General features: G+C 36.2%; 1 protein-coding gene across 3 annotated transcripts in view; it reads right to left on the minus strand.

Annotated features, from left to right (window-relative positions):
* CPNE8 (copine 8) overlaps positions 1 to 19,111 on the minus strand; it is a 71,701-nt gene that overhangs the window by 20,973 nt on the left and 31,617 nt on the right. Inside the window, exons 8-13 of one of the 3 annotated variants that reach the window (XR_010438708.1) lie at positions 16,845 to 16,948; positions 15,107 to 15,211; positions 11,888 to 11,929; positions 5,874 to 5,949; positions 3,213 to 3,266; positions 118 to 224 (exon numbers count right to left, since the gene is read on the minus strand). Coding sequence is in view for 2 of the 3 variants with exons in the window: in XM_064702808.1 (XP_064558878.1) it covers positions 3,570 to 3,689; positions 5,874 to 5,949; positions 11,888 to 11,929; positions 15,107 to 15,211; positions 16,845 to 16,948 (447 nt within the window). In the remaining variant the exon portion in view is untranslated. The other 2 variants (XM_064702806.1, XM_064702808.1) reach the window with 2 other exon arrangements.

The raw sequence follows: 19,111 nt of genomic DNA on the forward strand, positions 1-19,111 counted from the left end.
CTGAGAGCCATAAACAAATGGTGAAAACAAGAAAGGTTTGTTGCTAATCACATACCCGCCTTTAATATAGTCAAGGAATGAAACTTCTGTTTCAATTAGGAAGGAAAGCAATGTTACCTGAAAGCAAATAAAAGAGAGTCAGACATGAATTGTGTGTTTCCCAGCTGAACAAGCAGAGACATAAGCACAATGTTTTTCGAGCTCTGTCCTTAGGATGTAATTTCCTACAGTATTAAGGGAAAAAAGAAGATTAAAAAAGATATTAAATAATTTCAGCAGGCAGCTCTTGAAAGGGAAGAGACAGGTTGAGAAGTCTGCAATTGCCTTCTTTTTTTTTTATTTAAGGAGAAGGTAAGGGGCAGAAGATTGTATTCCAGAGCAGGTTACCATATACATGTTTTCTGATTTCTGTGTACTACACCTACATCTGAATATTACAGGGCATATGATAATGCATCTGTACCATGAGCACTTCAACACTGCTGAAAGAACTAAATTACAATTATTTATGTAATTACTCATCTCACATTAAAGGTCATACTGAGTATTGATGCAAGCCTAGACTGCAAAAATCTAGTAAAGTATACACATATAGGAAATACATAAGTTTTTTAAAAGTAGTATATAAAAGTATATATGTATTTATGTATATGTATACATATATATTTGTATATATATAAAAATGATATGGTAAGACATTTCAGCAGTCCCAGATTTTATCATTCAGAAATGACAGAGATCCAACACACAAAGTAATCTAAAGGTGTTATGGGTATTTTCAGCAATCGAGTCACAGAGGTATAAGCTCAAGTGGAAAAGATCCAGCATTCAAGATTTTCATATATTGTGCAATATTTATGAAGCAAAGAATTAAAATTTTAATTTTATTTACACAAATTCTCTCATTGTATGTGCAGCAAGCAGGCAGTGAAAACTGCTTAAATAACTGCTCAGAGCAAATCCATGAATAAAGATACAAGGAATAAAAAGGGAATGGAAATCTATCACAAAATTTTGTGTCCACTTGCAGCAAAATATAAAAATTGAAAATAGTCCTATGTTGTAAACTTAGACTGAGATTACATGTAGTAATTCTGTCTTCTATCCAACTTCTTTTGTCACAGTTCTGTGTGACTGAGTGATCAGCTAGGCTTAAAATCACAAATTGCCCTTCTAGCTGAGAACAGAAGACCATTGCAATGTTCTACCAGGCTACCAGTAGCATAAAGAGACCTAAATTTCTTGCAAAAAAAACCTTGCAAAAAAGACCAAAATTTCTATGCATTTTCCCACTGGACACAGTAATATTAATGGTTGATCTGCTCTTACAGCTGAGTCTCTTCTTCCTAATTAATTTAAGCAAATATTTTCACTGCATCTGATTTTAAAAGTCAAAAAATGGAAACAACTCCCAAAGTGGCTGCAGTACTTACTTACATATAGGCAACAACTACCAATGCTTCAAGTTTTATGCAGGGAATTTTTTATTTGTCTATTAGGCGTTGTTTAAAACTAACCATGAATTGTGGAACACTTCTGCCTAGTATGTAATTTGATGAATTCAAAATGACCCCTTAAGCAATAATAAATTGAGATATGCACTGCATGTACATAGTCCTTAAAGGCAGTAGTGAGATAACAGTCAATTATTTATATCCACTCTAAGTTCTCCAGAATTCTACCTCCTATTAATGAAAATTATGGTCTTGGTGCCTGGCTTGAAAATTTAAAAATTTGTGGGATAAAGAATATCTTGGGTAAATGATGAGGACAAGAAAAACAAAACTGCAGGCAAACACATAAGAAAGTGACCATGTGGAGAAGCAGAAGGGAAGCCTGAAGGTCTACTAGAAATAAGGGCAAATGGGGACAGAGATTACTTGATATAAAAAAATAAATTACAAAACCAACAGAAGAGAAGGAAAAAGAAAAGGTAAAGAAGGAAAAATGAAAGAAAATTGCTAACCATTTATTGGAAACTCTGATGTAATTGGAAGTAAAGAACAAGACCCAGTTGATTTTGTCTGTTCAAATATGAGTAAAATGTTTTTTCAAATGAAGACAAATACTTGTGAAGATGTTAAAGTATTTTAAACCAAAATTAGCATGAAAATTGAATGTGAAAATACATTTTTTTACCCTTCTGTACCCTATGCCAGATTTCATACCTAAAATTTAGCACTTGTTGAAAATAACCACTTAACATCAGTTTCTCAGTCACTAGTTTAATGCAATAGACTTGCAACTTGATTTTAACATGATACCTTTTAGTAAAAGAAATATGTTAGCAAAGAACAAATTATCTAATGAATTAGATATTGCATGGTAAATTTTAGCAGGCAAGCCGCTTTTGCCAATTTTTCATAATTTAAAGCAAAGGTAGAAGAAGAAGTGTTTATTTTCTCACTGGTAAACAGACAAGAATGTGAGAATGTCAAAACATTCCTTCAAGGCTACTTTTCAGCATGAAAATAGCCCTACTGAGCCCTACTCAAGAGTGGAACTGTTCACATGGAAAAAACCCACATGGTGGATGTGTTTACAAAAAACATCTCTCATAACTGATTAGATTTTCCAATATACCAATCCTCAAAATTTATCTTCACTTTTTTGTAAATGATGGTGTGAACATCAGGGATGCCAGGACATCAAAGCTGAGCAAGGGCTGAATGGAAATAATTGCATTGCTACCAAATGGTTCATAAACGTGAGAACAGAACATGGAATGCAAATCAAACAAGAGAAATTCTCATTCCAAACAATACTAACAGATCTTTCAAAATAAATTTACAAACACCCGTTGGTAATAAAAATTGTTGACTCTTTTTGATTTTGCCATGATAAGCATACTAGCTTTTACCAATGCTAACTCAGCAGACACATTTTAAAAGAAAATTTATTTGTAAAAGTGCAGGTATGTTTCAGATAAAAATTAAAAAAGTGTATTCAGTCCAATAGCTTCAACTATTTGACAGAAATTTTGGTAGAACTTATTTTGAAAACCACAGGTGACTTGACAGCACATTCGGAAAAGTTTTATATCAAACCCTTCAAATTAAAAAACATCTGAAAATAAATGCTGTGTAAAAGTAAATAGTTTATTGTGGCCTTGACAGAATTTTTCTATTCTAATCCTGTTAAATTACAAGTCAACTACACTCTCTTTGAAGCAATAAGAAAAACATCCAGTAACATAAAATACATTTACTTACTGTTCCAGAATTAACATACTTTTTCTTTTTTCCTTTTTTCTTTGGATTTATTACCTAGAAACACAGATACAAGCATTAAAGCAGTATGATCCAATATGAGGATAAGTGTAAGGTATTTTCAATGCAGAAAGTACTCTATTTTCAGGGCATGTTGAAAAACAGTGAATTTATCTTCATGGTACTTGCCAGAGAGCCAGTGCTGGTACTCATATTTGACAAATAAGGGATGGGGGCAATAGAGGTGAGAAAGTTCATTATATCTGAAAGCTCAGTGAAACACTTTTTGAATTTTCCCAAAATTCTGCATGGTTCTGCATTCCTGATCACAGTGTTTCAGGGTGTGGTGTCACTACTTTGTCACCTCACAATGTATCTCTTCTCAATCCAGTCAATCTTTTTCCATCTGCTCCTCACAGCACCTGAGAAACACCTGAGTTGTTCTACTCCCAATTTCTGCACTTGGTGCAATGACAGGATCTGCTAACAGGAAGATCAAGTTTCATGAAATAGGTAATTGCATGAAAATGTTCAATATCACCACCTGACTGGCACACAGGAGTATGGGGGGGCTTTAGTGCACTCCCCATACCCAAGATTCTTCATGGAGCTGGACCACAAAGCATTAAACCTTTTCTTGAATGTCTGGAACCTATGGACATAAAATTTCTCACTGTAGCCACCAATAATTTTCTTCCCCTCCTGAATAGCTAAAAAAGACAAGTCTCAGTTAATTTTGTTACATACACATGAAAATGTACTGCTGCTTTTCCAGAAATGCACATGGAATCAGAAGCAAAACATTATTTTGTTAATTAGGTCATTCAGCTATCTCCTACATATCTAGGAAATTCAATGCCTTATGGCTTACTGCCAAGTTTTACTGTAAACTACTCACAGATGTTCTGCAAATGATAAGGAATAAAAACATTCCCAAATGAAATCTTAAGTCACTTATCTGGTATAAAATATTTAAAGAATTTTGCCTGAAAATGGGCAAACTAGTAATACTTGTCATCTAAAGATTTTCTCCCCCAACCAAAATGAGATTACATTTAAAGATCCTATTCCTTGCACAACACAGAACAGCAGTGAAAGGTAAGGCAGAGAGAGATAACTATGATTTGAAGTCTTCCCAAACATGCTAAACAAGTGAGTCCCTCATTTTGCCCAGTATGCCATACTGATGTTATATAGTAAATATTCTGCCAAGCTTTTACTCCTTTACACACATATACACCCATTAACACTTAAAAAATCCCAGGTAACTCCTGCCCCTCCATTTAACAGTGCCTGATGAGCAATAGAGTAAGCCTGTGTAATGGTGGCAATTAAACAATGCAGCAATTCTTGTTGAACCAAAATTTCAGCCAGAAAGTGACTCCTGCTGACATCTGCCCAGAAGAGGAAGATGAAGGTAACAGGCTGCCTGTCTGCCCTGTGGCAGTGCATTCACTGCTCTCCAGAATTCAATGGTCAGGCCTGAATTAGCAGCATATTGCTTGCCAGCAGTCATTAAATGCCAAAGAGAAGATTCATTTGAACTTTCTGCTTCAGGTAACTTGGCAATTGGCTTCTCAGGAATTGCAAGAAACTGCACTAGAGCTTGGAGTGAAATATCATGGGAAACAAGGCATATACTTGGAAGCAAAGATGAATTAAATGACAGCTTGTTTTTCTCCTATAATTCAAAGTACTATAATGATTATAATATTTACATGGGGTTCTTTTTCAAATTTCAGATAACTTCAGCAATTAAACAACATTTTTAGCCTCTGAAAATTTTACATCCCAGCAGGACCCTAGAAAGCTACATGACTTATAATGAACCTATTAAAATAAAGCTCAATTGCGAAGAGGTGGTTCTAGCAAAGTTCCTCATCTTTAAATATGGGACACTCACTCAAACTTCTCTACCTGCCTTGGGTTAGTCTGTAAAAGCAAAATGTTTAAAAGAGAACTTGCCCAGTGTCTTGTGCTCCGATACTGCACAGACTAACCCAGAAGAAGCAGTACCCAAGTATGGAGGATTGCAGACATGAGCTGTTCAGGAAATGTATGCTGTCCCTGGGAGTATGATACTGACACCATATTTAAGAAACTGAAAAATTACTTAAGATGTTATGACAGAATACTCCTGGTAGGATAGGATTTGTGTCAGTGATACAACAGGAGAGGACATTTTCACTGCACACAGTAATCTGTGTTGTGACACTATTCACAGGAAACTGCTATAACTTACTGTAACTCTGGGGCTGATCTTGGATCTAACTGAGACAAAAGCCATGGCTTTCAGTTATCTTGGTCCTGCTCTGCACAGCAGCACCTTTGCTCATCTTCAAAATAAAAGTGCAGCACATAATTGGAGCACCCTCCTTCCCTGACTTCATAGTGCTCACCTAAACCATTATATTTGCTACCACCTATATTAGGACTATGAAAATACTGAAGTTTAATGGCAGCAGTCTGAGACCAATTAAAGGATACCTTAAGGAATACCAAAGACCTGCATATCATACAGAAGCAAAAAAAAAAAAAAAAGGGTTATAGCCATACATATGCCTTCTCATTAGTGGCAATTATAGCTTTCCCTTGTTTTCAGTGTTGCCCATTGTTATTTTCTCATTTATTTCCTGAGAGTGAGTAGATAGTCATAATACTTACCTCATAAACATTGAACTGAGACTGCCCTCTTGACAACTCTCTGTAACTTGTTGTGAATTCTCCAATGAAATCATGGCTGTTTGAAAAATAAGATTTTAAATCAAATGCACAATATTTAGGAACTTAAACATGTGTTTTATCTATTAATGCAAAAGAGACACACAGCCAATATGAACTGACACCCAAGAGACAAGTAATGGCAACAGATATAATTTGCTTAAAAATCTTTATTATTCCTTCTGTTTTGTGTAATGCAAATTTAGAGTTAGAAAGGATTAGCTTAAATCTTTTTGATGTCTTTTGCTTAACTTAGCTGCACTATTAAGACTATGTTGTAAATCAGTGACTGACCCCAATGTAAGTTTACAGAACCTGAAAAAACAGAGCAGGCTGCCAAAAACTGTCACCATTTCCTCAGTGGATGACCACTGGCACTAGAGACTCTGAACTGTGTATGAGGCTATGTGAGAGAAAGGGAGTTACTGAAAACAGGAAAGGAGTAACTTAAACCAGAAAAGACCAGTGTCACAGACATCTTTTATGAAAAATCCTTTCCTTAGGTTTTTCCTCCTGAGAAGCTGAGAGGCCTCAGGAACAAAATGTAAACATTGATTATCTGCTGCTGTGGAATGCAACAGGTGGGTCTGTGATTGGTCTCATGTGGTTGTTTCTAATTAATTGCCAATCACAGTCAGCTGGCGCAGACTCTCTGTCCGAGACAGAGGCCTCTGTTATTCATTCCTTCTTTTTCTATTCTTAGCTAGCCTTCTGTTGAAATCCTTTCTTCTATTCTTTTAGTATAGTTTAATATAATATATAATAAAATAATAAATCAAGCCTTCTGAAACATGGAGTCAGATCTTTGTCTCTTCCCTCATCCTCAGACCCCTGTGAACACCGTCACAGAGCAGCCCTTCCAATCTGTGTAACATGACACTGAAATTTTAAGAGGAGGACCCAAAGCTTATTTCAGCTCGTTTGTTTTCTCATCTGGGAAGAGAAAAGCAATCCACTGAGGTTGCTCAGCTTAGGGTATTATTGGAAAGCAGATCTCAGCCTAACAATAAAGCAGAGGTTATCAAGCTTCTCCTTTCTAAACTCTATTCCCGCTCCAGGAATACACTTGGCACTCCTGTGCTGTCGTTCAAGTTTTAAAAACTGCTCTGCCAATGCATGAGCAGGGCTGGCACACTGCCCAGGAGCACTGTGAGCACGGTGCCACAGGGGGATGTGGCAGGGGAAGCACCCTGGGGAAGGTGCCAGGCTCAGGAGCACCCACAGGGCTGCCAGATGTGACTGAGCTGCAGGTTTGTCCTCAGAGGCACCTGGGATGGAAGGGCTGCAGGGCTCAGCCCCAACTGCACAGCTCCCAAAAGTCACAAAACTTCTGCTCCATTCTCTGCTCTGCCCAGCTAAACTTTCCCCACTGCTGCTCCAGCTGTGCCCTAAGAAGGCATTGCATTTCCTCTACACTCTGCCTCCACATCTGGTGAGCTATGAAGCTGTTTTACCTTCCTCCAATTGTAAACCACAATAGAACTGCAAAGTTTTATGACTTTGTGACTTGCAAAACTTCTTTTTAAGAAATTCAGCACAGTTCTAATTAAGCTATAAATATTAAAAGCAAATTTAAATAAATCTGAATGTTGCAAGATGAAAAATGGAAACAATCCGTAGCAACATGAAATTTCTTTCTTGCTTTATTCATAATGAAATTAAACAAAAAAACCCACAAATATAATGCTCATTTTCTGAAATCAGCATGAATTCACAAAATATGTAAATCAAACAAATAAAAGGTTCAGTCGTCATGCTGATAAGCAAAGCATACTGTAAGAAAGCTTGAGAAATACTCTATGTTAAAGATATTTCTCATTACCCAGATTCAAAAGGGACCACCTCACATGAAACACTCCCCTGTCAGCTGGGAGATCATCAAATTGCTTCCAAAACAAAGACTTCTCTTAAGAAATGTATTTTGGAGGTATATCTCTGCTGAAATGCCCTCCAGACTGTAAGGACTATTTGAGCAGGGAATAGAGGAAGCATCCACAAGGTGTATTTGTATTTAACCTTGGGTAACCATGGCACTGGAGAAAAATATATATTGCTTAAAATAGAACTTTTCCCTTTCCTAACAGTTCTAACCTTTCATTTTCAAATCAGGTTGTATATTTAAGGCAGAAATCCAAACAACAAGTTCAATGACTACCTACAAACATGCAGCAGCAAACAGGAAACATGAGCCATGCCAGACAGGACTGTCCCTGGGGAGCAAAAGAATCTGTACTGCTTAAAAGTAATTGCTGCTGTAATTCCACGAGACACTGGAAAGGCTCCTTTCCCTATGGCTATATCCAAACATGAGCTAGGAAGATGTGATTCCTCTGATGAATCATGTTGCAAAGGTTTGGGCACACATAACCAGCCTGAGAGCCCTGTGCACTTGGAAGAGCATCAGCCAGGATCTTTGCTTTGGGCACTCAGGGGGATGGACATGCCACACTAGGCAGGCTCTGAAGGCTGAGTGCCTGCTGGACAAAATGTGCCTTTGACAGATGTACAAGTCATTAAGATCTAATATTAATCATCACACTTCAGCAAATGGATCTCCTTATTAGTCTCTGGATTGAGAATCCAAAGTACTTACTCTCCTTGCCTGCCCAACACCAAATTTTCCTAAATTTTCATCCATGAGTGGCATACCAGAACATTGAACAAGAGAGCCTTAGCACACAACATTATTTTAAAGCCCATCTCCCTAGGTTTTCCACTTTTAGCCCCGTGTTTTGAAGTGCTGAAAATAATTTTAAAAATTGTATAAACTTCAAATTTTTTTATTATCTAAAGAAAAAAAAAAAAGAGAGGAAAGGACAATCATAATCAGAAGCATGTCAATGAATAAGGATAAAATGCAAGAATCTAAAAATCAACTACCTAGGTGGAGAAGGAAGATGAAGGACAAAAAATAAGGCAGAAGAGCTTAGAATCTGAAATTCAAAATCTCTCCTGCAGTATTGATATTCTCAGATGAATGCTTCTGTGGCCCCAGCTTAGCATGACAATATTTACACCTTTATAAACCCCCCCTTTTTTATGTAACAGTTCATAAATGTCAAGACTGTGAAATGACTTTCGCAACATATATAGAAAGTGATATTTTTTCTGAAATTAAATGAGAAACCTTTTAGAGAGAACTAAAAATATCATAGTATTGCTAATGTGAAGTTGTGCAGTATCTTATTTTTTTCCTTCTGTTATATCTGTCTGCTTCATATATAATGACAGTCAATTAAAAAACCCTAAAAATGTGACTCTGTCAAACAACTGGCCAAGTAACAAAACCAACTTTTGTGACTTCTTATAGCATTAAATATTTTGGGGTTTGTCACAGCTCTTAGAAGCAATTAAAGGGATCAGAACAAGTTGTTCATATTTTGACAATCTTAATGCAAAAATTTTTATGCAAGAACTGGTTTGACCCAAAGGATATTTAATAATTAATAGTGTTAATGTTACCAAGGGCATGCATTACTTTTTGTCAAGAAGCTTTGTGTAATATTTGAAAATAAATAAGAGCTATTTGATGACAACAATAGGACCATGATATTACATTTCAATTACTCCAACAATGTAGTTTAGGAACATGAAGGAAGAAGCTCAACCCAAAGCACCATGGTGCTATTTGCCAAAGCACAGGTAACACAGAATGCGGAAAAGGGAAAAAAACTCAGTCAAGACTCAGGAAGTCAAAATCCAGTCAAGCCATGATTCAGAAATCAAGTATATGAACTGTAATTTTGTCTTCCTGATTGCAGAACAGCCTGTAATATTCAGAATAACTTGCTTTGCTATCTGGAGAGCAGGCAATCTTTCAAAGATTGGTCCTGCCCAGTCTGCACATCTCTGGAGCAAACAGATTCAGTGTGGTGAAGTGTCCAGCTGGTATAACAACAGCTTATAAAAACTGTCTATCACAGATGGAAATTAATATAAACTGAGGAACAGCAGAGTTGTAAAAAAATTGTTAGACTAACTCTTGAATGGGATTAATTTCAGATATACTTGGCAATGTCAGAGTTAAACTGGGCACTTAGATTTTGCTATGATCACCCTGTAGGTTTATAGGCACCACCAGCTGGCAATTTATTCCAGGTAGGATGGATTCAATCAGACCATTTTCCCCTGTAAGCCTCTGAAGTAGCTTAAATGATTAGTTCAATCTACTTGTCTGATTTTTGCATTGTCTAAAGTCATGTAAGATGAGTTCCGTGTCATCTTTCAGAGGAATTTTACATTAAAGATGTCAGTGCTCTGTGTGCTTCTAAATTCAAAACAGACAGAAAGCAAAAAGCAGCAAAAAATCATACCATTAGAATAAAAAGGGAAACACGTAAATGGTATCCTTCCCTTTTTGTTTTTTAGATATTAACTTTATACGTATTCAGATTGTGATGTGAGGAAACACAGATAATATTTGAAACTATTTGAGACTGGAGAGGCTGATGATTGCCTGAAATGCACAGTATGTTCCAGATTTCAATCAGACTGGCAGTTACTTAGTGTTATTTGTCAGATTTCTTCCTTTTCCTTTTAATCTTACAGATTTTGGATAAAGTGAGACAGCACATGGGGTTTGATACCTTGATAAGATATAATCCTTGTTTTTTATTAATGTGGCAATACGATTTAACTTTTCATTGCTAGCTTATTTTCAAAAAAATGTGGTTTATACACAAACATATAAATTTTTTAAGGATTTGCCAAATCTCATTGAGAAAAGAACATTAATAGAAATTCTAATAGGGATGCAATGATTTTTTGCTAGTATGGCTTTTTAAATTTAAAGACACTTATTTTAATTGCTAGAATATGTTATGTATATATGTTATTTCTCTCCAGTGAATACCTAATCAAGAAGGATGAATTTACACTGGCAGGTATTCATAGAGGGTAAATGTGAGATAAGAATGCTTGTAAATCAACAGGCTTCATGATGGAAAACCAAAGAGACAAAATTATAACACAAGAGAGCTGAAAATGCTTTTGGATCTTGTCAGCAAGTTAATGAACAGTAGCACAGGATAAAGTTGCCTACTATGATTACAAGGCATTGCCATAGAAGCACAATATCATTATCTATAGTACTAGAAGCAAATTGCTTTGGTTGTATTAGAGACATTACTGTAGAATAAATAATATGCTTTTAAAAATCAAAATGCAAGTGCATATCCATATATTTTAAAATATAAATTATGATTAATAGGAAATAATTAAGACAGAGTAACTTAAAGATAAATGGAAATAAACATATTACTGTATTAAATTTCAGTTCTAGTACCAAGATTTATGAATAAAGTTTCTATTTAAAGTATGAAAATACAAGCTCAAACATTTTTAAAATAACAAGAGGTATCAATCCACTGTGTTAAATGATAATTGTACCTTGTCAGTCAAAATAAAGGCAATCTGATAGGCTCATTTCTTCAGAAAGAAATGTACAGCCAGTACACTGGGGTTCACAGCTCTTAAGAACAACAGATCCCTCCTGAATTTAGCAACAGAAATTCCACATGTATTCCACTGTCCTCTTTCAAGGGGGTTATACAAAACTCAGGTCTTCCAAATCCAGAGTTTACAACAACATTTTGATGAAGACAGACATGGAAATGAACATTCAGACCCAATGTGAAATTAAGGCAATGAATAGGTGTCTTCTATATTCCAATATTTAGGCCACCAGGAGTGGCCACTGCAGACATGTACATTTTATCACGTTCCATGGATGAATATACACACAGCAGGTTTGAAATAGGCTAATGCATCAGCATTTACCACAGCTGCAAAACACAGAGCTGTACCACAGAAGAGCTTTTTCCAGTACCTGTACCTCTAAGTATTTACAAATAACTAACTTTCTTTAATATTATGCTGGACACTAAATATTTATATGTTTTGCAATGTGTATATACATGCAGGAATAACCCTTAAGTTTTACAGAAATGATGTCTTACCTTCCATCTCTATCCCAGTCATACACTTCTACTTTAATTGTCCTAAAATAAAAAAAAACAAAACAACAACACAACCCTATTAAAATGTTAAATATGTACCCAGATTGCCTTTAAGATTAATAACATAGGGGTGCATTAATTAAGTCAAACTCAAAAACCAGAATTTTTCAGTCATTTCTCATGGGGCAGTAAATAGCCTGTCAGGTTACACAACACTTCTTCATAAATCAATAGCTAAATATACTGGAAACTCAGGAAACAATTAAACACATTGGAAGTTTGACCAACATATTTTTACTTGCTGATGCTCTGAATTTTCTGTGGTTTTTAAAATAAATGATTCTTTAAACTTTAAAGTATTATCAAATTTTTGAAGAACTGTTTCCTTATGAGTAAAGTGAACCCTTGAGGGCAGCTCTAACCTTGATTCAGGGATGACTGGGAAACAGATAAAAAGGAAAACCCAGACATTTTCCAAGGAAAGATCAATCATATTTCACATACTTCAAGAGTGGATTTCTTAAAATGCATATTATCATCAACATCCTTGATGAAAGGAGGAAAGATATATGAGGATACAGATAGTAGGCAGCTTTGTTCATCTCCTTTTACCACAGAAAGTGCATAGATGTAAGCAAATTCAACTACCACTAGCAGTGAATCCTATTTGGCCTAAAATCAACTGAACATGGGACAGAAAAATAACACCTCCCATATTTTAAGCAAAATGTAACTTAGTTTTATTCTTCAGAACAATTTCACATGAAGTGAAGTCATCAGGGCTGTCTTATTAATAGAGGGGACAAGAATCTAAGCAATTACTTTGTAATTTGCTTCCATGGAAGCTGCTCCTTATTCTTCCAATTACATACAGTCAAATAATATTGATTCATTTTCTTTACTAAGAAGGGACTCTTTGGAGATAAAGCTGAGTGGATATTATATACACAATATAATATCAAACAATTCACACCTGGATGTTTTTCATATTTTTATGTTATTTCAAAATACGAAAAGAAGGACTTGCTTTGTCTGCATGTACCTCTTTTCAACTCAAATTTAAAGGCTCCTAACCACACCATTTGCTATATTTTACAGCTCTTGCTTAATTCAGGTTGGATTTAAGTTCCCTTACAATGAAAACTGATGAAAGTGAAAGTTGTTCTGCAGAACAAAGTGAAAAACAACTCCAAACCACTTATCCTACCAAGTATTTCAACTTTCAAAGGAAACTACTTTCACCTTCAGAGGAATTCAGCAAAAAAAGGCAATATCACAACATTTTTTCCCTACACAATCATTATTTTACTTCCATTTCAAAACCTGTTATGACAGACAGAACACACCACTAAGTTAAGATTTAGGTAAGGTTTAGTGGGATTTAAGTTTTGAATAGTCTTACAAATCTGTGTCCAAATAGCAGAATCATCTCAGTGAGAAAACTCAGATTATCAAAATAAATTATTAAGAATATCAAGATAAATTCCTGAGAAGGATCTTCAGAGAGGTAGCTGCAGTAAGAGCAATTCATCCTTGAATAAAGCTCCTCTCTTTAATATGAAATTTATTTCATATTAAAGGATTAATTACAGATCTTGACTTTTATCTATTTTGCATGATTTGCAAGATATTAAAAGACCTTTCCAATCTTCACATACTGAAACTTAACCTTTACCTTAAAGGACACAGTTTAGAGGATGGGTTTCCTAGTTTAATATTAAAAAACCCCTTTCATTTAAAAATACCCATCTCTAACCTTGATTATCTCTGTTTTAAAACTTTTATGCAGAAAGTAACTGTAAGTGCTTTTTGAAAGCTCATACTAGGAGAAAAAAAGAACAAAGACACATTAGACACTAAGTATTACTGCAGTACTGAAATGCCATTCCTGTCATGTCTGAAAACACTCTACAATTGCATAGTTTGAGAAAAATTAAGCAAATCCTGGTCATTCCATATGAAAATGTGGACAGAGTTCACTCAGAAGCACGCACTAGCTGAACATTTAGCCTCCCCAACACCAGAATAAACATTTACCATGCTAATGACATTATTCCCACCTTTCACATCTATCACAGAATGCAGAGCACCAAAACTTTACCTGTGAAAACTATCACTATCTGAAAGAGACCTCTGGGGTTTGTGTTTTTAGGTATTACCACGTGGATGTCAGGAAGTCAACCCTTACCTTTAAAAAGTATGGTTTTCTAACTAAAAAACCCCAAATCTCTGAAGTTCTTTCTGGACTATCAGCAGGTTAATTTGAATCAACCTGAGAGCTAAGGACCACTTCTTAATTTGAAACATGATTGTTGTATGCAGGACTGTGAAGTTCCATGGAACCTCTATTCACTGAGCACATCATGTTGAAAGCAGGTCAACAGGAGATACACAAAAATAATTTGAGGAGTGCTATTACTTTCAAGTTCCCTTAATTTGGAATGCTGGAGTTATTTCAATATGCGTGCACCACAACATCTTTTCTAATTAATATGAAAACTTTTTTCTTTAATATGATAAACAGTGCAGTGTTCAGAGACCAGCTTAATGAATACTATTTTGCTTATGCATTATGCACATTAACCCAAATACAAGTAAAAAATTCTGCTTGAATACGCTCATTACAAAATTGCTTCATTTTTATTGCATCTAAGTGAAAGAGTAACCAACATGGCCATTTTTAAGGAGTCCAAAAATACCCATTTCCACTGAACTAATTTGTTTGTTATTAGTGGTAAGATGTTGATTAAAAACATATTATTACCACCTAAAGATAGATCCTTTTGCATGGCACCACTGAAGATTTCAAATCTGAAGATGACTACCTTCTGTGCTTCTCATCTACTCATTCATGTATTTTAAAGGCTTTCATTTATCAGCATCCCCTGACATTGCATTGTCACCCAAGGAAAACAGATCATCATTGTTTTTCATTGAAACATTAACAAATACTTGTGTACACTTGTCACAGAGACCATGCTTAAAATTCACCTTTTCTTTCTGTTTCTAATTCACACCATAGAGAGCAAAGAGCCTTTTCCAGAAAACACCACTAGCATTTCCTAGAGGTTAAGCATATTTGCTTTATTTTTCTAAATTCTTTAATGTGATGAATGGTTTTGAACACCTATTATCATTTCAAAATGTTGATTAAATAAAGAACACACAAATTAGGGAGAAAAAATATGTATATGCAAAAAAGTTTAAGCTACACCTTACCGATCATAGTCTCCATTACAGAGTGCTCTGACAGAAATCTTGAATGCCTGCCACACTGGATTCAATGTATTTTTCACAACTTCTGTTTTGTGGCAGATTGTAAAACTGCAATTAATACAAAAAGATACATTTTGTATTATTTACTTTTTCTTTTGCATCATCGAAGACAGAATGAAAAGAACTGTAATCATTCATACATACAATGTGCATATAAAATATAAGGTAAGAAAAAGAGAAACGTGGTGAAATCAGAAGGAAGGCAAGACTGAAGAGACCTGCTGAAGAGAGATTACAGACTAAAGTGCTAAACAACTCTTAATCTAAAATGTTTTTACCCAAAACTTCAACAGAAACTACAACCATTCAGTGACTACTTCAGGGAAGAGCAGTTTCCATCCCACTAATTTAAACAGACCTTATACAGGCAGGAATTAGTCACAGATCCAGAAAGGAAAACAATCTTGTGAGGATCTGACTCTTGCTTAGAGATTAGGAAACTTAGCCAAGGGAATAATGGCTTTCAGATTTTAGTTCCCCATTTTATGTCCATAATTTTTTAACAAGGGCTGTCTCAGGTAAAACATGTAATTCTCTCTGAGACTGAATGATCGCTTTCTCTCATGAACTGTATTCACATACTCTGCTTTCTCTAAATGATGCAAAATTAAAATACCTCTTTTGAACCCCCATCTTGGGGACTGAACTGTTCAAAAGAAAGCAAGAACAAGGTCACTGGTGAAATCATTACAGAAATTCCTCATCCAGTTGCAACTTAAGTTATCCTCTGAGGGAACGTTCTCCTTGCACCCCAAACACCTACACTTTTAGGCTGCACGTGCCAGCACTCCCAGTAACACCCAGAGAAATTTCACAAGTGACCTCGATGCCACTCACAAAGGAGACATAACTCCTCCAGGCTTGCAGTTTTACACAGGCAGAGTTTACTCAGGAAACTGTTCCTATCATCTGCCTCCAAGACAAAAAAAAAAGGTAATAGATGCACACACCCATAAACAGATTTATGTTAACAACTGCTCCAGTTAAGCTACACAGAAAAGCAGCATCATGTATGATGATACTTGGTTTGGTTTGGTACATGTTAGATGTGAGGACTTTCAGTTTCCAAGAAAACTTAACGTGCTAGTAGGCCCCCACAAAGGCAGAGTGTTGCGCTGAGCAGTGCATGTCAAAGCTTAGCAGTGAACAGAAGAGATTAGTCTACTTTAACAAATTAAAGCATTAATGTAGCAAACAGCCATTTGTCAAAAAATTAAATTCTATTTCAGGAATTTTTAAATTCAATTTCCTGGAACTATGTCAAAAAGATAAAAGATACTTCCTAATTTAAATTTGCATCATAAAATGTTTTTATCTAAACACAATTTCTAAGCATTAGCATATTTTGCATCTACAATTTTCTTTGAGAATTCTATTTAATTCAAATGCATACCATATCTTCACAAAAGTAACACTATTTAGCTATTTCATTACTATTAATTGTCATAGTGCTCTATATTTATGAGACATTTACCTCTTAAAACCCTCAATTGCAGTGTTTCATCAATTTCTTGTAACAGTTTTATTCCTATATTGCCTAACATGACAAATTGAAATCCAACAAACATTATAAATGAAACACAGCTTAATCTGGAAAGTGTAAAAAAAGCGTGAACTATATTATCTGTAAATAATTAATCTGCCTAATGATTAGCAGCAAAAATACCTAACAGGCACCTACCTGCCATCTTCATTGCTTCGATGAAATACAAGGAAAGGATCAGATTTCCCAAAGAAGTCCTTCTTGTCTAGCTTGTTTGCACAAAATTGCATTAAAACTGAATCCTGAAATGGGTAATAACGAAAAATTACAGACTGCATGCACTCTACTACACTAAAAAAAAAAAAAAATTACTAAACTATGCAAATAGAAAACAATATAAAGGGAGGTATCTGTGTTCCAAATGCTCTCTACATATCCACGCTTGTGCAATGTTTTTTTTCATTGCAGTTTGAATGGTTGGAACCAAGAATTTCTTTGTAGGGACACCAGAAAAAGAACAATTTTCTATGCTAAAATGGCTCAGGATTTTTCAAGGATTTCCTGACATCTAAAACTGCATTCTAAAAGAAGTAGATACCTAGGCAAGGAAAGTATATTAAAAGTAATTTTTAAAATTCCAGTCAGGCACGACTCAGCCTCATTCCTTCAGTGACTTAGACCTGTTGTTGTCTGTTCCTACTGCCTGTCAAGCAAATGGCTGCTGGCTCTTAAGAGTCTGGAACCTTCAAGAAAATGAGCCTGAAAGGTACCAAGTACATCCAACCTGACAACAAATAAGAGACAAGTTTCTTTGCTGCGATCAGGCAAACTGGAAGTCACACATGGCATCTCTTTGGGCAAAGTCAAGAACGAGAAAAAGATTGTGAATGCAAAGATAAACTTGCAGCAGACTCACCAGCTAACTGGGGCAGGGGCTGCTGGAAGATTGTTCCATGAACAGATCTTGAGGTGCAACAGCAACAAGAGGATGATGACAGAAAACGTGGGCTCACCACTGAGTGGGGCAGGAGACCAGGTGACAAAGGACATTGCAAGGTCCATGTTTCTCACAGCTTTTCTTTGTCTTTCTCATAGCTTTCTATCGTACTGCCAAGATTTGCCTTGGAGACTCGTGGAAACCTGAAACCCAGACCTGAGAAAGTCTGGAACAAAGATAACTTGTGCTTGGTAGAGGAGGACCAGGAAAGGGACATTTAAAAAAGACCACTCATACAGAAGCCCATGGGACTTGGTAGGATGCACCGGAGACTGCTGATGGAGTTGGCCAATACTACTGTGGGGCCAATTTCAGTTACCTCTGTAAAGTTATGATGTTCAGGGGAAGTTCTCCTGTCTTTGAGAAAGGGCAAGAGGATCCAAGCCAGTTTTATTACCTCAAACCCTGAGACGATGACAGCGCAAAAAATCCTGGAAAACATATGCAAACACATGAAAAAGAAGAAGGTGGCTAAGAGACATCAGAAAGGATTTTCAAAATGGAAATTCATGCCTGATCCACTGGAAACTTTTCCTCACAAAATGAGTGGCTGACTGAATGAGAGGAGCCTAGTGGATGTTGTTTATTCTTCTCCTTAGCTTGGCCTTATACAGTGCCTCCCCTAAATCCTTATTCACTAACTAATGAATTATAGAGTAGAAAACTGGACAGTGAGGGACATTGAAAAATGGCTGAACTGCTGGGCTTCAAAGGGTCATATTGAATGGCAAAAAGTCCACCTGGGACCAGTGACTGGCAGTGTACCTGAGGCATCAAAAATGGGCCAAGAATGCTGAGCATATTCATTAACAACCTGGATGATGGACAGAGTAGGCCCACTGCAAGTTTGCAAACAACACAAAACTAGAAATAGCAGTTTATACAACAGATGGTTGTGCTGTCATTCAGAGACATTTGTACAGGCTGGAAAAATGAACCAATATGAACCTCATGGGGTTCAAGAGAGCAAAATGCTAGGTACTGCACGTGAAGGGGAAAAACCCTATGCAGCAGGACAGGCTGCAGGCCAAGCAGCTGGAAAGCAGCTCTGCAGAACAGGACTGAGAGGGTTTGGTGGACACCAAGTTGATCAACGGCAGCAAAGCCCAACAGCCTGCTGGGCTACATTTGGGAGAGTGCTGACAGAAAGCTGAAGGGAGAGACTCAGCCTTGATGAGGCCACTCCTGAAGTACTGTTCATTCCTGGAGCACTGTTCTAGGCTCCCCAGTACATGGAAGACACAAACATCCTGAAGCAATTCCATCAAAAGCATCACTAAAATGATTAAGGGATTGTACCATTTCTCATCTGGGCAAAGGCAGAGACAGCTGAAATTATTCAGCCTGGAAAACAGAACATTTATCAATTTGTGGAAGTACATGGCACTAGGGAATAAACAGCCTATGGTTAGTGGTATCCAGAGGAAGAAAATGTTGCAATATGTACATCCTTGAAATGCGAGAAATT

This window comes from Zonotrichia leucophrys, chromosome 1A, assembly GCF_028769735.1.
Source record: "Zonotrichia leucophrys gambelii isolate GWCS_2022_RI chromosome 1A, RI_Zleu_2.0, whole genome shotgun sequence".
In the NCBI taxonomy this organism is placed as follows: Eukaryota; Metazoa; Chordata; class Aves; order Passeriformes; family Passerellidae; genus Zonotrichia; species Zonotrichia leucophrys.